This window comes from Elgaria multicarinata, chromosome 2, assembly GCF_023053635.1.
Source record: "Elgaria multicarinata webbii isolate HBS135686 ecotype San Diego chromosome 2, rElgMul1.1.pri, whole genome shotgun sequence".
NCBI lineage: Eukaryota > Metazoa > Chordata > Lepidosauria > Squamata > Anguidae > Elgaria > Elgaria multicarinata.
This window is the reverse complement of record NC_086172.1, coordinates 59018750-59042551: the sequence shown is the minus strand read 5'-3', so window position 1 is coordinate 59042551 and position 23802 is coordinate 59018750. Positions and strand designations below refer to the sequence as shown.

At 38.3% G+C, this 23802-nt stretch overlaps 1 protein-coding gene across 1 annotated transcript in view; it reads right to left on the bottom strand.

Moving 5' to 3' along the window:
• The window catches only part of LRP1B (LDL receptor related protein 1B), a 976641-nt gene that overhangs the window by 224396 nt on the left and 728443 nt on the right, over positions 1–23802 (bottom strand). Inside the window, exons 22-29 of the mRNA XM_063116589.1 lie at positions 22107–22307; positions 21095–21340; positions 19214–19411; positions 12548–12752; positions 10325–10489; positions 8624–8868; positions 3921–4052; positions 1277–1504 (exon numbers count right to left, since the gene is read on the bottom strand). Coding sequence (XP_062972659.1) covers positions 1277–1504; positions 3921–4052; positions 8624–8868; positions 10325–10489; positions 12548–12752; positions 19214–19411; positions 21095–21340; positions 22107–22307 — 1620 coding nt within the window. The remainder of the gene's footprint in view (positions 1–1276; positions 1505–3920; positions 4053–8623; positions 8869–10324; positions 10490–12547; positions 12753–19213; positions 19412–21094; positions 21341–22106; positions 22308–23802) is intronic.

The following is a 23802-nucleotide window of genomic DNA, read 5'->3' as shown; positions in this document are numbered from 1 at the left end:
AAAAGTAGTTGCCCAAACTGCTTTGCCAAGACATTGTCATTTCTTTTATCATGGTTTTATGAATTGTCTTACCCAAAAGATAAAACTCTTTGTCAGAGTTTACTACAGAGTGAATAAAAATAATTTAAAAATACTTTAAAAAACACAAAATTGATTTTAAAAAAAAATAGATTGGATTTTTAATTAAAAACTACTAAATTTATCTTTTTTTAAATAATAATAACATGTTTTCAATGAAATTTCATCATAAACATGCTAAACTACACTTACAGTCTCATTACAAATGAATTAGGGTGCAATCCTATAGAGATTATTCAGTAGCCTTCGGAGTGGAAGAGAAGGAGGGTGGGGCATGCATAATGCAGCTTCTCCAATCTCCTCCCCTCCCCACTCCTGGGATCGCCCTCTTTTCCCAGTCTCTGCATTCCATTTCCAAGCACAGAGACATAGCCAGTGTTGAGATAACTTCACTGGCTAGGAGGAAGTGGGAGGGTGGTTTTTGGCCTCTGAGGTCGGTGCCCTGTTTGTGACCTCAGATCCCAGAAACCAACAATCCTAGGTCCCCGCCTGACCCTGACACTGTCTAGCGGGCACAGGATTGATCTCTTAATGGCTTTGTCACACTCATACTCATTGAATTAACTAGAAATCAAACACGGACATTCATTTCATTTTTTCATCTCATAAAAATGACTCCATCTAATCTACCAGAACTTGTATTTAAAGGTTCTGGGATCAGTGTTTGTCTAACTAAAGTTATACGTGTAAAGAAGCTGGATAGGACTGTTGGTGTTTTGTGGTTATGTGGTGGTGGAGCTAGGCCAAGCAAGTCAAAGGAGTTAGTTAAGGGACCAAATGGAGGCAGCTGAGTTGCCCACTGCAAAGCTGGACTGCAGTAGAGTACTTTAAATATCCTGTGCACTACACTCCCACAATACAAGCCACTAGACAAACCTGGAATGCAACAGCAAACCAGCTCAAAGGTTTTATCGAAGTTTAATTGTTGTGATTTCACTCAAAGAATTCTGGAAATTATAATTTGGTGAGGGTGGTGAGCCCTTATCACAGAATTAGTCCCCAGGATTCACTGTGGAAAGAAAATTATTGCTAAACCAGTTTAAACCTGTAATGAAGATACCCCTTCAGTGAATTTAACAATACTTATTACTTGGTACAGTGTAATTTGGTTAGATATTAACATTTCCTTCCTTAGTAGACATTAACCCCTATAAAAGTATATGCAACACAACAATTGTTTTAAAAATATACTGTTTACCTCTTAATATGACAGTTTCTAGGCCAGTTCCATTAATGAAGGCTCGTTTTATAGTTTGTGTCTTCACATCAGTCCAGTATAAACGTTCCTCTGCTGCATCAAAATCTACAACAGTTACATCATCAATATCTGGAACTGTGAAGGCTGTTATATAGTTGAAGTATGGATTCTCTATATCAACACCTCTTATTTCAGAACGCCTTGCATAAAGAAGAAACTTTTTCATTTCTGTAAGAATGATAGATGCTATTTCTTAGATACAGATCAGTGGAATGCATAATCATAATGCTTTGTTTTTAATATATTTAAAGTTTGCACCAATGAAGAAAAAATATTATAACATTCAAATTTGTAACTTAGGCATCCTTCTACAAAAACAAAAGAGAGAAGAAAATTCATCTTGACATTAGTAAAAACTTTTGCTGCCCCATTATATCTAGAAACAGATATACTTGCTTTTAAACAAACAAAAAGGTCAATAAGAAATAATTTAAATCTAAGTGTTCTGAATAACATTATTTGGTAATATTAAGTATTATCTGGGTTAATGGAGAAATCCCTTATGTCATAAATGTATCACCTCTGAAAGAAAATTTTTTTGAATTTATTATTTGATTGTATCAGTATTCAAGGGTTTGGATCCAGAGAAGTATAAGAAAAACTCCACTTATTCAGTGGGGCCTTTCTCATTTAACCCCTCTGGTGCAGCACCCTTCATCCCCCAATAAGCCACTTCTGAGGGTAAAGGGACCCTGTGGCATGGATGAAGTGTGTAATGGGAATATTCCACAGAATTTGGGGGTGGGAGTGGCTTCTTGTGCCTTTCTGGGGTCTGTCTTCATCACATCGGTGCCGCCTCCCTCCTCAAACCCGCGCTTTTGTTCTCCTGGGTCGGTGTCCGGTAATCTCGATGCCAAGGAGGGAACGCAGGGTTTCTGGGTGGCCATCTGGGTTCTAGAGCCACCCCTATCCTCTTCCTCATGGAAGGTGACCAATCATTGGTCAACTTCCACCAGGCTCCGCCCCCAGATTGGCCCTGGATTGGCCACGGATTGACATTACACGGCAGAAGCACTGTGTTGACATCACTCCCTTTGAAAAAGTTGGGGTAAATCCCCAACTTTTCAAATCAGAGCATCATGGGGAAGCCCCATGGTGGCTGTGAAGCTGTGCCTGCATCATCTTACTGACAAGGCACAGATCCACAGCCACTGTGGGCCTTTCCCCATGTGTAGACAGCTCCCTGCTCACACAAGACAGTTTTGGATTCAAGCTAAGGTAAAAGCAAGCAACCATGTGAATACAAAAGCACCCGGTCAGTAGCAATATGTTTTTAATGTGATCCCTACATGAAAACTCCTGGAAAAAACCAACAGGCCTTGCAGGATTGGGGGCTGTGATGTGTCCACCGATGCAAGGGAATGTGTCTATTGTGCTGCTTTCTCAACAGAAGCAAATGGGAAACCTGCTTGTGCAGAGCTCTGTGTATAGTCTGAAGGTGAAGATCTAATATCAGTTATAAAATTACTTTGAACCAATTGTTCGTAACTTTAATATATTCTTAGAAGGCTATTCTAATTTTATTTTATTTATTTATTACATATTTATACCACCTAACAGCCAAGGCTCTCTGGGCAGTTTACAATTAAAACCATAGCATACAAAAATCAAGATTTAAATTTTAAAACTTAAAATATGCCATATAAAACCAGAATAAGTTACAGGCCAGGGAAAGCTTGCCTAAAAAGGTATGTTTTCAGGAGGTGTTTGAAGAATATCACATTTTCCGCCACCCGAAAAGCATGAGGAAGGGTTTTCCAGAGGGAGGGTGCCACTACAGTGAAGGCCCACCGTCGAGGTTCTTCATGATGACATTTTGTTCGTCTTGGAATGACAAGCAGGACCTCCTCTGATGATCATAAATGTTGTCTGGGTATATATAAGAGAAGGTAGTCTGCTAGGAATCCTGGTCCCAGGTTGTTTAGGGCTTTATAGGATAATAGCATAACCTTGTACGTGACTCGGTAGCTAACAGGCAGCCTGTGCAGTTCTTTTGACACCAGTTTTATGTGGGCAGAGCTAAGCACCCCAGTGAGACCCTAGCTGCTGCGTTCTGCGCAAGCTGCAGCTTCCAAACCACACACATGGGTAGCCCCACATACAGGTACCATTACATAATGAAAATAAAGCATCACTGCAAATTTATTTTACTTCCCCCCCCCAAAAAAAGAAACATTTGAGGCTTGACAGTTTTGCATCTATTATTAGCTTTAAAGTATTTCTCCGAAGCTGTCTGCTTTATAAGCTAGTTTTTAAGACTCCCAAAATGATACTAAGATGACTTCAGAAGAAGAGCAGGTAGAGATTAAAACTATTAAGTACTTTTTTCATTATGCAGTTTACCTGCATCATCGTTTTCTGATGCCCTTTCCACTTAAAAATCCCGTTCTGAAGAGATAACAGAGATTCTATGAATGCACTATTTACAATCGCAATAAAAAGAAAAAAGGTAATAAATATCAAGGTTTGACAAGCTGAATATACTTGAGCACAGTATTGGTTCATGTGAAGCAAGAGTTAGTATCAAAGGTATTAGAAAATAGTACTACAGAGACCTCCTATCCAGTCATTTTAAGAAACTTACCGTAACATGTCTTTCTGTCTATAGACAGCTTCATTAGATGAGGACATGCACATGCAGCACTTCTGTTGTGATTGATCAGGCACATATGAGAGCATGGGCCTCTGCCATTATTAGCAGTACAAGGATTGGGAGCTGAAAATAAAGAAAGAGTTTGAGCAGTGCTGGCAGGAAAGTATGTAGCTAGGCAAAGTTAATAAAACAGGAGAAAAAACAGAAAAGAGTAGGCAACCGTTGGGCTCATCTAGACCAAACAGGATATTCTACTATGAAAGTGGTATATAAAAGGCAGGAGCCACACTACTGCTTTATAGCAGTATTGAAGTGCACTATAGGATGTATACTACTGCTTTATAGTGGTACTGAAGTGCACTGGCAACTGTTGGGGCCTATTGGCACATCTACACTGAGCAGGATATAACACTATGAAAGTGGTATGAAAGCAGTATATGGTATGTGCCATGGGCCCCAACTGTTGTCACTGCACTTCAATACTGCTATAAAGCAGTAGTGCAGCTCCTGCCTTTTACATACCGCTTTCATAGTAGAATATGCTGCTTGGTGTAGATGAGCCCCTAGTTTCCCTCCCTTCTCCAAAGTGTGAATAAATATTTGTTGATAGGGCTAAGGAAGGAGGACCAGCCCTTAATCCCCGCCATAAACCCATTCACCCCTATGCATGAATCTCATCACCACAACCTTGTTTCTTCCTTAAATGTTGTTTCTCTGTTTCCTAGGCACCTCTTCAAATGCTCCAGGTCAAAACTCTGCATGTTCATGCAGAAGTAAATCCCACTGAGTTCAGTGGGGCTTGGGTTGCAGCCTTAATTCCCCCCACTAATTCTTATGAATGACTTTTCTCTTTAATCCCTCTTTCCCCATCCTTTCTCAGTTTTGCCTTTCTTATATTTCACACACTCGTCTTTATCTGCTTTCTGGTTTAACTTTGTGTTGCTTGTTCCTCCTACAGCCTCTTTTTTTGCTCCTGATCTTACGTGTCTTTGGAGTAAGTCTTTGGAGTTCATTGGGACTTACTCTCTCAAGGAAATGTGCATAACTTTTTAGCTTTAATTTTATGCTTCTAGTATATCGCTCCACCTTCTTCTTCTTTGCTTCCACCTTTCCAAAAGCTGCCTCTCAGACCTCTGCTTCTAGTGCAGTGCTCTTTTCATCCCACACTACATAATTACAGACAATCCACATACTGGCATTCCTTGCATTTGCTTCATTTTGTTTGTTTTTTACATTAATGTATCAGGAATATCAAAGCAGCTGTAAAGCATAACATGGCAGTTGTGCGGTATGAAGAGAAATGTTAATTGACTGCTGAAGTAATATCCACAGCTCTTTAAAAAAAACACCCCACCCCTCACCAACCTTGGTACCACTCCTGGTAAGACCAACCATTACGTCGAGGGTCTAAAATTACTCCATTGTTTCTTTCTCTGTGGGCTCCACAGGCACACAAGGCTGAAAACTACCCCTTTCCCTTTCTCTCCCAGATTTATATTGTCAGCTTGCTCATAAAAGAACCTTCCTATTTTGTTCTGGCCAAGCTCTTGTGCCTATGAAAGCTACTTAACTGGCAGAAACATAACAGGTGCTGGTTTTCCCACCACTGTATTTTCATTCCTCTAAAAATTGCAGATGCTGTATTTCTACCAATCAAGCATCTTTTAAAAGCACAGAGGCCCTGGCAGAAAAAATAGCAATCACCCTTTCACACTTCAGACGGGTGGCAGCTCACAGAGATTGTAGGCTTTAAGCAGTATCACCTGAGTTAATGCCTCACTGTCACCACCTCCTACCTTGAGATTTTGGAGGGAAAAGTTTCAAGTAGGGTGACCATATGGAAAGGAGGACAGGGCTCCTGCATCTTTAACAGCTCCATAGAAAAGGGATTTTCAGCAGGTGTCATTTGCATATATGCAGAACCTGGTGAAATTCCCTCTTCATTGCAACAGTTAAAGCTGCAGGAGCCCTGTCCTCTTTTGTATCTCTTGATGACAGATAACACAATACACTAAGAAACAAAACAGAAAGTTAAAATAACAGTAATCTAATGTCAAGGCAAAACCGTATCATAATTATTTTAACGTGGAAGCTATTGCTTCAGGTAACGTTTAAAATATCTCCTTTCCAATATGTATATTGTAAGAACAAAATACAGGGGACGAGGTTCAAACAATCTGCACCACCCTGAAACCTATGATATTACTGAAAGATGTTAAGGAAACTTAAAACTCATAATTTCACTTCCTTTACTGAAGAAGGAAAATAATTAGATTCATATGAGAAGCATATGGCTTTCACAAGTCATTTTAAATATTAGTTTAGTGTGCTGTGTGTTGGCTGGTTTGTTTTGGTGTAGTGTAGTGTAGTGTGTGCTTTGCCTGGTGTGTGTGTGTGTATCTTTTACCTGAGTTCTTTGTTTTTGATCCAAAGAGAGAGAACTAGTCTCATGATGCTGAAAAAGTAATTTTGTTCTTTAAGAAGCCCAGTACGTTTTGTCCCTGTACATTATTTGTGGCCTTCCTTGGGGGCTATAAAAAGAGACTAAGGGCAGTCATGTTAGCACTCTGCGAGTACTTGAATGGTTGTCACATAGAGGAGGGACATGATCTCTTCTCGGTCATCTCAGAGTGCAGGACATGGAATAATGGGCTCAAGTTACAGGAAGGCAGATTCTGGCCAAACATGAGGAAAAATGTCCTGACTGTTAGAGCAGCACGACAATGGAACCAATTACCTAGGGAGATAGTGGGCTCTCCCACACTAGAAGCATTCAATATGCAGCTGGACAGCCACCTGTCAAGTATGCTACAAAGTGGATTTCTGCATTGAGCAGGGTGTTGGACTCAATGGCCTTATAGTGAGTGGAAGTTTAATCACACAACAGGGCATCTACTTATCAACTTCCCCATTCTTCCTCCCCCCTGCACCCCCCTGCACCTCAAATCTGCTCCAGAGGATCTCCTGGCTTATCATGACATGCAAACCATGTCAGTGCCTGCTTGCACCAGATCCAATGTCTCACTGGAGAAAGATGGGCAGCAATGTCTGCTAACTCCCCCTACAGCTCACTATTAAGTATTCTGTTGCTGTATTGATATAAGACAAGGTTATATATTATATCTGGAATGAGTCTTCTTGCAGAAGTCCAGATACTCCTTTTACAACAACACAGATCTGCTACTTCCAGCAGAAGCTAAAAAAAGTATGAAGATGCTGCCCTGCTATGGCTGGATGAGGCTCAGCATTATAGCAAACTAAGAAAAAATCCAATAAACAGGCTAAGGTCAAGGGCAGAGATATCAGTCCAGCAAAACATAAGTTCCAGGCAGGAGTAGTCAGTAAACAGGCAATGGTCAAAGGCACTGTTTTACCACACAAGATGGAGAGTTCCAAAACAGAGGTTGGAGGAGCAACCAGGCCTATATACAGATAAGCAGTCAGCTACAAAATATTGTACCAGAAACAGAGTCAAGCAGGAATCCAAGGGTCAGTAGCATAAAGGTTGCCATGGAGCAAAAACAGAGGTACGCAGCACTGGCACTTATAGAAAGATATTGGCTGTGTTCCGACGACAAGTTTATCAATGGGGGAGGGGGGAATAGGAGCAAAATGGAAGTCAACCATTGATTAGCGTGTCATCCAAACTCAGCCATTGTTTCCAGCAGTAGTAAGCTCCAACTGAAAGTTTATATGCTGGAGCTACCAGACCACCACCCAGGACTCAGCTGCATTGCATTTAGAGGCTTGTGAAATAAGTCGTCTATGTGAGGGGGCTCTACTAATGAGAAGACCTTTACTCTTGAAAAGTTCTCTTCAACAAGCAAGCATCCTTCACCTGGCCACCATCCTAGCTTGAATCTTAAATCTTACACTGATGGTGCTATATAAATAAATAATAATAATAATAATTAAGGTGGAAGCATTGTCACAGGCTAGGTGGTAGCTCAACATCCCCCTCTACCTTAGTAGCTGAGGTCTCTGCCTACCAAGGAGACAGATCTGAAAGCTTCACCCCTGAGGGCCCAGGACCATCTTGAGGAGACCTGTTCTTTGAGCACATCTAGCTCTGAATGTTCAAGCAGATGATTCTTCCAGCAGAGGCATGACATCTTGGATCATAACAGATGCCCACCCTGTTACAAGGTGCTTTTCTGCTGTCGTAGCCCTTATAAACTACAGGGAAAATCAGTGGTTAACATACCCCCTCCACCCCCTCCCATACCATTCTTAACTATTAAAATAAATGGCCATACAAAAAGATTACAAAGTCAATGCAGCATGTGCTATATCAACATATATTATTCTGACCCAAGGCTAAAGTACTTAAGTACTATTTACCATTTTCAACTGATTGTTGGTAATACTTCACTGAAGCAGATGCAAAGGGCCATTAATTCAATGTTTATGATTTGTTTAGTGAACTTTATATTGCTATAGTTTTTAGATATCATTTAGGCAACAATAATGCTGTTCACAAATTCTCTTTTTATTTATATAAGCACCACAAACTAGGAAGCACTAAAAAGCATTTAAAGAGGTATTTGCATAATGCCAATACAACAGGTCAAAGCCGTATAAAAATAATAATTATTAGTCAAGAGATTTCAATTCATATTGCTGGTATTTAATGTATAAATTGAACATGAACAGAAAGGCTGTAACAAACACTTTTATTAGGAATGTTAATGTACCTTGAGGTTGACGACTTGGGTGATAGATTTGAAGATCAAAAGGCTGTGCGCTAGTTTTTTGTATCACACTAACATTTTGACCTGTCCATTTGTTGGCTTTTGACAATGTGTTTGTCCTCCAGTCTGTCCAATACACTTCACTCCCATATAATGAAACAGCGAAGGGGTGAGAAAGATATTCATGGCCTCGTATAATTTCAATCATGCCAGTTCCATCATATAGTGCTGAATAAATAGCATCTGACCTGAAAAATAGCCCAAACAGAAATGCATTCCTAAAATAAATGCAATTCTTCTCCCACATAATACACCCATTGTTACTAACATTGCGATGTAAAATGGCTACCCGTTGGATATTGTCTGTGATGACAATGGCGATTACTATAACCACGTATTTGCTATTCGCAATAATAATAATAATAATAATAATAATAATAATAATTTATTTATTTCTTACCCGCCTCTCCCTTTGGATCGAGGCGGGGAACAGCATTAAATATAAAAATACTATAAAATACAGTAAAATACATAAAACTGATTAAAAACATATAAAAACTAATACATTATTAAAATAACAGGTAATATAAATATAGCTCTATGCATACACTCATCCAGTTCTATTAATAAACACACACACACTAATTTTCAAAAGGAAGCAAGACCTTTACACACTAACACATACTGCCCTGCCCTTTCATGAACTTTTAGAATTATTTTCTTTTTAAAAAAATCAGATGATCCTACCCCACAGGGGCATACTACCAAACATGGTAGGGGTCCTGGACAAGCTGTACATGATCAGGTCTACATGTGACTTTTGATAGGTTGGGCTATATAAAAGCAAGGCAATAGCTTGGAGCCACGGGCAAGTGAAAGCTGTCCTACCACAAAGTGAATGTCTCAAGCTTTACTTCATTAGAGGAAAAACTGCTTGGTTTTAAAAGGATTATGCCCTATTCTGAATATGCCTGCTCTAGTGCTTGGATGTAGTTATTACTTAGGGATTCTCAAATGGTTCCTGAACCTAGTTTTCCCCATTGTACATGTCATTGGATCCCATCTCTGATAGTGGAATTTCTGAGTCCTGAGCCATGAAGTCAAGGCTAAAGCATTCACCCAACTCTTTTTTTAAAATAGTCAATATCAAGCAAATAACATTTTCCCTGACATACTGCCTCCTCTGATCCTTCAAGGTGCCACCACCTGATTTTGAACAGTTGGCCCATGCCATTCAGGCACATCCTTTGATTCTCCAGAGAAGCTTTTTAGGGAAGGAGACAGTGGGAACATCCCCTTCTTTGAGCTTCCTTCCACTTATAGTTTTCAAGATCAAAGTATGTTATGACTAAGTTAAGTCCTATTGATCTCAGTAAGTCTGTTCTAAGTATAACTAGATCTGGATCCAGCCTAGTGACTTTTGTTTGTGGGTTCTAGGTTCTCCTTACATATCCAAGCATTTTTCTTTCTTTCTGTAGGACAACCAGTAGCACAGTTCTCTTTCTATACCAATACTGTTGCTCCCATAATTACATGGGAACAGAATATTACACTATTGGAACTGGATCAGTGTTTGCAGGAATATAACACAAAGAATAAAATACAGTTCTATGGCTTGCTTTGTTTGGTCATACAGAAAGGTGCATAACACAAGCACATGAATACCACAAATATATTACAAAAGAAATGTAATATTTTTTTTACCTAGCATCTGTCCATACTATTCGTTTTTCAAAATGATCAACAGTAAGGCCATTAGGCCATGCCCCACTATCCATGTCTTTATATATGATTTTCCTTCCTGCTCCACTCATGGAAGCAGACTCAATGCGAGGAAAACTACCATCCCAATCTGTCCAGAATAGAATTCTGAATGATACAAAGAAGAGAAATAAAATAAAGTTTATACTAACAGGAGAAATAAGCAAACAACTATTCTAAACATTATTTTAAAAAGCAGAATCATTACATTAGAAATTTGGGGGATAGGCATACTATGTAGAAGACATTTTTGCTACTACCAAAAACAGCTATAACACTGCCATCATTTAGTTCTTCAGTTCCATAATTTTATGGCATAATGAAGTCATACTGAAGTTTAACAAACATCTCTTTGTATTAGAAACTCAGTTTAATAATAGTGAGTGAAACATAATTCAAATAATACCTAGGCCAACAAATATGGTGGGATACATGCTTGATCAGGTTTTTGCTAGTCAGGGTGAAGGTGATCTGTGGCTAGCCCCTATCTATTTTCATGTAACAGATCATTACCTGATAGTGTTTAGATTTACTGAGATTCTTAGATTCTGCAATGGTGGAGATTCCATTAAATTGGTCCGCCCCCAGACACTAATTGATCCTGGGGAATTCCTGAATTTTCTAAGGGATTTTTATGCCATCAGAGCTAGCAATTCTGTTGAGACCCTGGTTGATCTATGGAATGGAGAGATGATCAGAGCAGTTGATATGATCACTCCTAAGCATTCTGCCTCAGGACACAGAACAAAAGCTCCTTGGTTTTTTGAGGAGCTTTAAATGAAGCATGAGTAGATGACCAGAGCAATGGTGAATAAAAACATTTTTTCTCTGCCTCCATCGTGTCAGCACACCATTGTCCACAGAAGCTATTTCAGGTGATTTAGGGACTGTTACACGTTGCTCCCTAGGGTCATTAGGAAGAACCATCTGAAGCCTGCTGTGAGGCCTGTTGTGTAGCAGCACCTCGGGTGTAGAACTCCCTCACCAAGGAGGTTAGGTTGGATCCCCCACTATTGGCATTTAGATAGATGGTATAACTATACTATTCTACCAGGTTTTCAGTGATTAATGACATTCCTTGATTATAGATGGTTCCCATTTTACTGTAATATATGTATTGTATCAATTTTTTTAGTTTTTTGAAATATTTATTCTATCCTAATCATCTCAAGCACTCATTTTGATTAGATGGCATTTGTGTGCTGGATGGGAGTGATGAAAATTGTAGTCCAATATATCTGGAGAGAACGAGGTTGTAGAAGGCTAGTATAGCTTTTTAGAAAGTGATGCAAAAAATCCTAACCTGGCATAGATCTTGCTATTTTAAAGCACTGGTAAGACTGTTTTTATACTTACCTGCACATTCCAATCTTCATCTCTGTAGTATGCCCTCTTAATTTGTTTTTATATTGCACTTACTTAAAATTTTGAGACACGTATTTTACATTCCAATGTGAAGATAAATGTAATGCTTAGATGTAATCTATACTAATTGGATGTTGACCTGGCCCACAATAGGCATATGATTGTAAAGTGATATGTAATTGCATCACATCTGATGATTAGCAATGGATAATTATCAAACTGTACATTTTTATATAAAAGACATGTCTGATTGCGAATATAGTTCACCTTGGGAATTAACTGCCTATTTTCCCATATAGAAACCTCCATGCTTTACTATGTATTCAACTGGAATTAAGCCTGCCTGCAATATTGTGTAATTCTGAAAACAGGCAAAAAGAAAAGCAGTATGAAAAGCAGACATAGGTACTCTTAACAGTTATACTGCTTAATTTTCCTTGATGAACAACAGATGTAACTTGACGTGCATCTCCATTAATATACTAACATCACCCCAAATGAAATGGCACTAAGAATATGAAACTAAAGTGAATTCATATATGATGATTATCTCCAAATTACAGCTACAGAAACTGAAACCTAAATATTAGATTAGTCAAATGTTAACATGATGAGACAAACACTGAGATATGAACAAGCCATCTTCCAGAAAAGATTCATAACCTATTGTCCCAAAGAAGGCTCAAAATTAGAATTTTCAGAGCTAAGGACAAATGAAAAGCAACATCTCACCATACATTACAGGGGGGAAAACATTAACTCAGTTTCATTGTAAGTAAACATTAAAATATGTTTAATTACCCATATCTAGGATCCAAAGCGATAGCCCTAGGGTGCTCCATGGCACCTGCTATTAATGTTGTCCTCAGTGTGCCATCTAATTTAGCTACTTCAATTTGGTCCAAATTGCTGTCTATCCAGTATATATTTCCAGCAATCCAGTCAACAGTTAGACCTTCAGGGGTAGCTAAACCGTGTTGCACCACAACTTCAATGGAGCTTACCCCTGTGAAAATATTAGAGGAGTTCTTAAAATGCTGAACAGGCTGACATAAAACTTGCTCTACAACTAAAACACCAGTGACTCTTTAAAGAACGATATTATAAAATATTTAAAACACTAAAAAACATACCACTAAATATTATAAATAAATGTTTTCCCCAAAATGTTATACCTACAACCTAAGTATAAAGAAAGCTTATAAATATAATAATTTCAAAAGTGAGCTGTCTACAATAATTTTCATATCAGTGTAAAACTGTTCTCTTAACTGTTGGATGTGTAAAAAGACATTGACATAAACTGCAATCCCATATCCATCTTACTGGGAGTAAGCAGTATCAAACTCAGCAAGACTTCCAAATACACATGTATTGTGCTATTTAATTGTGCTATTAAAATGCAATCCTATATCCATTTTCCTGGGGGTAAGCCACAATTGACCATAATGGGATTAACTTCTGAATAGACACGTATAGGATTGCACTATTACTGTGGAACAAGAATTATCACCATAATAGTCATTATCTAATATCTACATTATTATACTATATTATCTATTTAAAGGATCTATACCTCACTATTCAGTGAAATAAACTTCCATAGCAGTTTATAGGTTAATAAAAACAAAACAAAAAACAAGACAGTAACCTCTGTATTACATGAAAATTGTTGGCATTCACTATTAACATTTTATTAATATAAAATACAATTTTGCAGTGTATCACAGCAAGGATGGCACAGTGTCAACTAATCTGTTGCCATTTCTATTAAGGCTGAACTGAATTTTGACCACAATCCTGCACACTGTGTGCATAAAGAGCACGGGAAGGATAAGGGTCTAGTATCACCTCCCCTCTCCCACCTGCTGCCTCTGTGCATGACTCTCTGATATTTCCAAACCCATCTGTGTCTTAAGGCCATTCATTTGCATCGGAAACCCTCCCACATCTTACCTTCATGTCTTTGGAGACTGCTCTTCCCCAGGCCCATGGTGTGCAGGCTACTCCCAGCAGGAGTGGAGACACATGCAGGGGCCTGATGGGAGAGGGGAGGTTATACTAGAGCCCTATGGGAAGCACTTCACACTCTGTTGTCTGTGCAAGCAGCATGCAGGATTTCGGCCTTTGTGTCTAAGAAACTAAATTTGAAAAATTCAGTATAACAGTAAAAATAATTAAATCTGAACTGTATAATTTGCATAATTTATTGCATTGGTGTTAAATGTTCCTTCCAGGAGAAAAGATCAAGAGAATGAGAAGATACTGTTAAGGTAGTCCCATATGTTCATTGCATCTCTGCAGGTTCAATGGATAGCACAGCAGCTTTGGTGTTGGAATGACTAACAAAACGATCTATCATGTTTATTCAGAAATAAGCTCCACTGAGTTACTCCCAGGTGAATAAGATTGCAGTCTTAATCTGCAGCCTTGTTTGCAAGCTGCTGTCACCTGCTCACCTTCTCCTGCCCAAAATGTCAAGTGTCATGATTCCAATTCTAAGCAGCAGCCAAGACTCTGAACAGAGAGACTTACTTCTGAGTAAACACATATAGAACTGACTTTTAATAGTGTGGTCACTCAGAAGTGTTTTTTTTTTAAGTCCAAAACAGCAAAATGGAAAGAAGCACTCTGCAAACCTATGCTTACTTCTGTGGTCTTACTTCTGTTTACAAAGAAGTAAGTCTCTCTCTGTTCAATGGGGTTTACTCAAAGCTAAGTATGCATGGGATTTTAGTATGACTTGGATGTAAATGAAGTTGAAATCAATGGGATTTATTCTTGAATAAGGGAACCAGCAGATCTCTATTTTATGAAATTGGAGATGCACAGCTCTGCATGATCAAAGGAAAGGAAAATCGATCCTTCGCACTGGTGGACTATCAGGAAAAGGTTTTAAGGGAGAAAATTAAAAAACTCCTAAAAAAAAATCAAAAGATGAACCAACATGATTCAAATGTGGCATGGCTAAAGACCTCCTTAATAGCTATCACTGTGCCAAGATTGATCTCTTTATCTTTAAAAATTACACAGATGTAAGCATTTTTGTTAATTTCCATTTTTAAAATTCCTTAAAATCAAGGGATGAACTGAACTGATTCAAATTTGGGGTGGTTAAAGCCATCCTTAAGATCTATCACCATGCCAAGTTTGATCTCTTTATCTTTAAAAATTATGTCGATGTAAGCATTTTGGTTACCTTGGTACAAAGGAGGGGACCTGACTACCTTTACAAAAGAAATTACTTTAAATAATTGTTCATCTGCTCACTGTTTGAAATGAGCAAAACAAACCTTTGCTCCTCCTCCCCTGTAAACATTTCCCAAGGGGCAGGGCGGGAGATTTCACGAGCAGCTCCAGGTGAAAAGATACATGAGCCATGGTGACCATATGAAAAGGAGGACAGGGCTCCTGTATCTTTAACAGTTGAATTGAAAGGGGAATTTCAACAGGTGTTGAAATTCCCTCTTCGTCAAAACCGTTAAAGCTGCAGGAGCTATAGTACAGTGACCATATACAAAAGAGGGTAGGGCTCCTGCAGCTTTAACTGTTGTGGGAAAAAGAGGGAAATTCTCCTTTCAATTCAACTGTTAAAGACACAGGAGCCCTGTCCTCCTTTACATATGGTCACCCTACATGAGCTGAAAGAGTGCAACAATGCACAGATGTGAAAGTGCCCAGCACTTGACTCGCTAAGGAAACGGAAAGAGAAACAGTGGACAAAAACTGAATTTAAAAAGTAGGTATGATGGAGCTCTAGGTGTATCTCTGAGAGACGTTTGAGAGGAAAAACCTCACCATAGGCCTATTTGAAACAGATGCTGCGAGCCAAACCATGATGGAGTCATGTTTGCTGCTGATATTGTATCTTGATACGATATCGGGGTTCCAAGTAGCTGAAAGGATATCTGCTGAATGCTTTAAATGAACTGTCTTGTTTTTTCTTGTTTTTTAGCCTATTTTAGCTAAATAAACTTCTTTCCTTCACCCACTGGTGCATCCATTGCCTCTGAATATCCAAAAAGAACCATTGCCTATTGATAAAACACAACTTTGGTGACTGCAATAGCAGAACAGCACACTTTTTTTTTTTGATGGTCTAGTTCTTTTTCTTTCCCCTAGAGATGGCCCCAGATGCAGATTCATTCCTGAGAACTGTGGCTGAGAAATGAAGGCTATCTCTCTCTCTCTCACACACACACACACACAAACTCCTATGCATGTTTTAACAGGAAAAGTGCTACAATTCCCAACATTCCCCTACACAATCTCAGCATTCCCCTATAAAATATTGCTGGGGATTGTAAGACTTTTTCTGCCTAAACATGCATACGATCGCACCTTTAGAAGCTTTTCTTTTTGGGGGCTACTGCTAGTTTTCCCCATAGTGACATGGAATGAACCAAGTTTGGGGAAAAGAAAATGAGCAGGCTGCCAGAAAACAAACCACGCACACACAAAAAAGCACCACTGCTCTTATTCTTTCTGCCCACAACAATTATTATTATTATTATTATTATTTATTTATATAGCACCATCAATGTACATGGTGCTGTACAGATAACGCAGTACATAGCAAGACCCTGCCGCATAGGCTTACAATCTAATAAGTTGTAGTTAACAATAAAGAGGGAAGGAGAATGCAAACAGGCACAGGGAAGTGTAAACAGGCACCGGGTAGGGTAAAGCTAATAGTATAGAGTCAGAACAAACTCAATATTTGAAGGCTATAGGGAAAAGAAAAGTTTTTAGCTGAGTTTTAAAAGCAGTGATTGAGTTTGTAGTTCTCAAGTGTTCTGGAAGAGCGTTCCAGGCGTAAGGGGCAGCAGAAGAAAAAGGACGAAGCCGAGTAAGGGAAGTGGAGGTCCTTGGGCAGGCGAGAAGCATGGCATCAGAGGAGCGGAGAGCCCGGGCGGGGCGATAGTGTGAGATGAGAGAGGAGAGATAGGGAGGAGCTAGACCGTGAAGAGCCTTGAAGGTCAGCAGGAGAAGTTTATATTGGATTCTGGAGTGAATTGGAAGCCAATGAAGAGATTTCAGAAGTGGAGTGACATGGTCAGAGCGGCGGGCCTGGAAGATGATCTTAGCGGCAGAGTGGTGGACAGAGACCAGCGGACTGATGTGAGACGAAGGAAGGCCAGAGAGAAGAAGGTTGCAGTAGTCCAGCCGAGAGATAACCAGTGCGTGAACGAGAGTCTTGGCAGAAGAGACAGACAAAAATGGTCGAATCCTGGCAATATTATATAGGAAGAAACGACAGGATTTAGCTGCAGCCTCGATGTGAGGAGTAAAGGAGAGCGAGGAGTCAAATATAAAGCCAAGACTACGAGCTTCCTTGACCGGAGTAAGCGTGACATCGTTGACAGTAAGAGAGAATGAGAGGTGAGGAGAAGGTTTAGGAGGAAAAACAAGCAATTCAGTCTTTGCCATGTTAAGTTTCAAACGACGATGAAGCAGCCAGGCTGAGATATCTGAAAGACATGCTGAGATACGATCGTGAACATCTGGAGAAAGTTCCGGAGATGAAAGATATAATTGTGTATCATCGGCATACAGGTGATATTGGAGGCCGTGAGATTGAATAAGCTTGCCCAAGGGCAGCATGTATAGAGAGAACAACAACGGGCCAAGCACCGAGCCTTGCGGAACCCCAACTGAAAGGGGAAAAGAGGAGGACGAGCTGCCGTTAGCCGACACGCTGAAAGAGCGACCCTCTAGATAGGAGGCGAACCAGTTATAGACAGAGCCACAGAGTCCAAGGTCAACTGCTTATGGCTTCTGCTACTGCCCAAACTTTCACTGTTTCCCCCTAGACTTGGAGAAATGTCCCTCCCAAAATTCACTTCCTATGAATGGGACCACTAATATCAATGTCCATTTTGGCTAATAAGGTAGTGGACAAACCACATGCTGAAGAAGTGAATTAATTCTCCATTGTAGGGGGAGGGGAATCTTTTGTCTGTCCTGAATTTACTGCCAATCAATTGTATTTGGTGATCATGATTTCTAGTGTTATATGAGAGGGAGAAAAAGTTAACTCTATCCACCTTTTTTCACATGATATATAATTTTATAAGCCTCGTTAATGTCTTCCCTTAGCCATAATCCTTTTGAATTAAAAAGGGACACAGTCCTTAGCCTTTTACATATGGAAGACACTTTGCTCATGTACCTTTTCTAGCTCTATGATATCTTTTGCAGTTCCTGTATGTTTCTTATTCTCACATATTGCTTTAGATATGTGAGTGTCTCTGTTTGTACTGTTTGTTTATAAGTCTGTTATAAATTGTTTTATAATGCAGAGTTAGTGGTTTTTAATCTTTGTAAACTGCCAGAGAGCTTCGGCTATTTGGTGGTATAGAAATGTAATAAATGAAATGAAATCTTTTTGAGATGACCAGAATTGCACAAAATATTTCAAATGATGACACAAGATATATAAAAGCATTACTGTACTACTTGTTGTAGTTTCAGTCCATTTCCTAATAATCCCAAGCATAGAATTTTGCTTTTTCACAGCGCTCTTCCAGAACACTTGAGAACTACAAACTCAATCACTGCTTTTAAAACTCAGCTAAAAACTTTTCTTTTCCCTATAGCCTTCAAATATTGAGTTTGTTCTGACTCTATACTGTTTAGCTTCACCCTACCCGGTGCCTGTTTACACTTCCCTGTGCCTGTTCGCATTCTCCTTCCCTCTTTATTGTTTACTACAACTTATTAGATTGTAAGTCTACGCGGCAGGGTCCTGCTATTTACTGTGTTATCTGTACAGCACCATGTACATTGATGGTGCTATATAAATAAATAATAATAATAATCTTTCCAACCCAAATCCCACCAATGTATATGTAACATTCACAATCCTGAATAATTTGGTGTAATTAGCAAACTTGTTTCTTCCACTATTCATCTCTAACCCCAGATAATTTACAAATAAATTAAATAGCACATATTTAACAATACATTCACATATGGGGTAATGGAGCAGAAAAGGGAGTGACCTGGATTCAGTTTTGCCAAAGCCAAGTGCTCTCTGTCACAATGCGTACATAGGTCTCTTTTGCAGAATCAATGTATATGCCTGCCCAACTGCTGAATGCAACATCCACATGCAAGGCAATTGGCACATATATCACTCTTGCTCTCTCTGGCTGAAAAAAGGTGCTCCTTGTGGAGGGCACTCCATATTTGAAATATCCATATTTGGAAGATTTATTCTTCAAATATTGAGTGGATTGAGCAAAAGACCATGATGGAAGACGATGTGAAAACAGATTAGCTGTCTCTCATTATAAAAGCCAGTTGGTGTGCATGCCTGTAATAAATTTTAAATTATGTAACATAATCTAAACGAGAAAAATAATTTGGCCAGAACTTAACAGGTTCATCATGTTTCTACAACTGAGAGTTCCTGCAAAGGTTATTTTTTTAAAAAAAAATAATAATCTAAAATTAATTATATACCTCCGGTTTCAGAAAGCTTGCCTCTGTAAATTTTATCTTCTACCACATCTGTCCAGTATAGTAAGCTCTGATTGAAGTGAAAATCAAGTGCTATTGTATTTCTTAAACCAGGAACTAACAAGCTATAGTCTCGTTTCTGCAGATCAATCCTTCTGATCTCATGACGAATGGAGAAAATTATGAAAGCTTCAAAAGGATCTGGGAACAAAACAGTACATTTTGTGGAAAATGTAATAAGAAGCAGGTCATTATAGCGATATTAATAAAAATAAATAATTTAATTAACACTGGCAGAATATTCTAATTGTATAATACATATGCAGTAATGACATTACTAAATCAAATTTCTCACTGTATTCTTTTTCAATGCATATTTCAGCCCAAATCTAACCTTAATTCACATATATCAGAATTTAACTGTTATTTCAAATATGAAGATTAAATTCAACAATCTAACTGTGGTCCATAGGTATATAGTATAATAAATTAATCATTGGTGACAGTTCAAAACATTCTGTTTGTTAAGGTCTGAAAAATTCCTTTGACAAAAATATCACCAGAGTTTTCATTTTAATATTTATTTTATAGTATATTGGAATTACATCTAGTATAGCAATTTATTTACTAGATATATTACTGTTGTGTATGTATATGTTTGAATGCTTGATTGCAGGCTAGATTTACTATTCATTAAACAAAAAACCACATTTTACAAAACAACGCTAAGGCTCTAGAGCCTCTAAACCAAGCACCAAAAAGCAGGGAAAGTGGGAGTAAAGGCTCACAAGCCTTAACACCACATCCTCCCTAGGGGTTTATTCTGAAAATATGTCTTTTGCACCAGGCTCTCTTTGGTGTTTTTTGAGGTTCTAGTAAAAATAGGGTGACCATATGAAAAGGAGGACAGGGCTCCTGTATCTTTAACAGTTGCATAGAAAAGGGCAGGTGTCATTTGTATATATGGAGAACCTGATAAAATTCCCTCTTTATCACAGCAGTTAAAGGTGCAGGAACTATACTAGAGTGACCAGATTTAAAATAGGGCAGGGCACCTGCAGCTTTAACTATTGTGATGAAGAGGAAATTTCACCAGGTTCTCCATATATACAAATGAAACTTGCTGAAATTTCCTTTTCAATACAACTGTTAAAGATACAGGAGCCCTGTCTTCCTTTTCATATGGTCACCCTAGTAAAAAAAAACAAATTGGACCCCACAAGCCAGAAGTCTGCTTGCCTCAGTTCTAGGCCACAGTGATAGGATAGGTGGTGTGGTATAAAAGTGGTGTGGTATAAATAGCTCCAAAGTGTTTTCTCTACTCTATAAAAGAGGGTGGATTCCTGCATTGAGCAGGGGGTTGGACTCGATGGCCTTGTAGGCCCCTTCCAACTCTGCTATTCTATGATTCTATGATTCTATGATTCTTTATAAGGTATTTAAAGCTGGGCTAGACTGAATAGGACCATTCATTATCATACTCAAAAGCACACCCACTCCCACAGTGCACAGTAAAAAAGAAAAAATACTCCCCAGATCTCATTCAGCTAGAGATTTCACTTTTAGCTGTTCCTGTCTTGAAAAGTGCATGTGTAACTGAAAACAGCTTGTTGTATGACATCATGTTGTCATACAATTAAAACATTTGGTATTACAGAGGTATAAATATATACTTTCATAATGCTAAGTTTTGTAATTGTATGAGAACTTGCACAGCTTGTAAACAAACATCTAAACCTCTGTTAGAAACAAGCTGTAGTCCAGATATTTAAGTTAAAGATAAAACTACCAAGGACTCATACTATTTCTCTAAAGCAAATGCTTGCCTTAAATTTTCAGAAAAGGAGCTCTACAGTAGAGAATAGATTGTAAATGTCAACTTACCAATATTAGCACAGCTTTCACCATCTTTATTGAGCTTCCAACCTTCATAACAGGAGCACTTAACAGTATTTTTATGCTGTTCACACACTTGGCTGCACTTCTGGTGTTTGGTGCAATAATCTACAAATTCACAGGTTTTATTGTCTGAACTCAAGTACAATCCTGGGGAGCATGAGCACACAATTCTACCTCCAGGAACTACTGAACACTGGTGGCTGCAGCCACCATTGTTAAGCGAACATTCATCTGAAATAAAAACAAAAATTGGTGTTTCTCAGATATACAATGTGACTTACAGTATAATACCTGGAAGTAAGTTCCACTGTGTTCAATGGAGCTTACTCGCAGGTTAGTGTATGTAGGATTGGAGTCTTAATAGATTAGTACAGACACTTTAAAAAGGAAGATGGCTACTAGAGTCTAGTAACTAGAATTCTAGCAGATTGTAGCAGATTGATGATATTGGGAAAAGTAACACATAAGTTTCTTCAGGGATCAGTCTGGGAAATATTTCATCAATTGTTTTATTAGTTAGTGTGTGTGCAGGGAATAGGAGTATGATGAAATCTGTGGATATGTTAAAAGCACTGATAATACAAATAAGAGTTCAGGCTTATAAAAGGCAGATTGGATAGCCTCATGAGCAGACAAACAGGAAAAAATATCAATAGGGCCAAGTGCAACATTACACATCACACTGCAAAAAGCATAGTTCCTGTTTGTGCATACTGAGCCTTTGCATGTAAGGACTGTATACATGGGTATAGGTCAGTGGGCATGATCCATCTCCCCTTTCAGTCTGCATGTCCAACTGTGTGAAGAGTGCTGGTAATAGCATCACTGAGTCAGAATATGGAACTCCAACCATTCAGCACAGGAAAAAGGCACAATTCATTAAAATTTGTTCTAGACACATTTAGTGCTAGAGTTTTAGCAATATGAACATATCCAAAGGGAAAATGTAGATATACATTTTCTTCCATAGATGTGGATTTGATCAAACATGAAATACCACAAAGAACATCTTCATCAGATCCGTCAGGGCAATCTCTTATCCCATTGCAGAGCTTCTCAGGCTGTAGACAGATGGAAGTGTCATTAGCACAAGGATATTTTGGTGGTCCGCACATATACCCTTCGCAATTATTCTCATCAGACTGATCCTCACAATCAATGTCTCCATCACACAGCCATGCTTTACTAATGCATCTCCCTTGAAGAAAAAAGAAAATAAACACACAAAATAAGACAGAAAGCAAATACAAGAAGAACATACTCACAAAATGTTATCTCTCATTCTTTTGTTACTTAATGGCATTTTATAAAAGAAGAACAAACATGTCCAGGAGAACTGTTCCTTGTATTTGAAAGCACTATTTACAACAAAGTAAATATTCCGCAATGTTAAAATGCCAAGTTTGCTCCTCTTCTTCTTTAGCTCAAATAAGAACAAACAAATAAGGATAAACATTTTTTGCTATTGATAAAAGACCCATCAAAATAATATAATAGAAGAGGTAAATTTATGAGAAAACTGTCAGTTTATAACCTGACTAGGAACCATGTGTTATGTGATTGTAAAAAAAAAAAAAGTAAAAAAAAAGTAAATATAATTCTGAAAAAGAGTAGAAATGGGAGCAAAGTATCACATACCTTCTAAGACAAAACTAAATTAAATAGAATTTATATATTTAAAAAAACCCAGCAAAAAATGAACAATTCTCTAAATGTGGTGGCCAAAATTTCTACAACAGCGGCTTGAAAATGTTCCAGTGCCACTACAGCTACCACAATGCTTTATATACATCACCAGCATAGAAAATGTGCCAAAATTTAAAGTGAACATTAACATAAATAAAAACAATTCAGGCAAGATTCAAATATTTAAATCTTTCTATTGCCTACAAAATTGTGGGAGGGGGCAATCAGAGAGAGTTTTAGAGGACTTGGGGAATTTCTCATTTTTTGTGGGAGAGTCATTTACCATGGCGTCCACATGATCAGCAGCTGCACTGTTCTTTCATGGTAGAAAACCCAAAAATGACCCAATGGGAAGTGGTCCATATATGGACCAATGGGAATAATGCTATGTCATGACATAGCATTATTTCCAGGGGCATTATTCTCAGTGGCTGCCCCTGTTTTTTTATGCCCCTCCATTCAAATATTCAACTCCTTCAAATTATCGGTAATAAATTTATATTGGCACCTCTTCAGTAAGATGTTAAGTCCGTTAACACAACTACTTGGTTGCCATCAGTTTTCTTGATTGGCACAGATTTTATACACAATAACTTATCTGAAGTATCTACCTAACAGCTGTAATTAGTTACATCTCTATGTTTGTTTCATTTTTTTCTATACTTAACTTAATTTTGTAGACTGATTATATTCCTACAGCACATTCCTTCCCGAATAGCAAATATCAAGTTCTTTATCAAGTTGTGCTCCAGAAACTCTCAATATATGCATGCTCATCAGCAATCCTTACATTATATTAATTCCCCAAGTAAATTCATTATATCAAAATCAACTAACAGTGCAATCTTAAGCTTATTTACTCAAAAGTAAGTCCCACTGAGCCTTATTTGTTAATGCAAAACCCTTTATTGAGTATCTCAAATATATTTTGGAGTTTAAATCATCAGCCCTGCAATATTTTAATATGTGTAAGCTCAACTGTCCACTCAGAGATGTAACTTAAATAA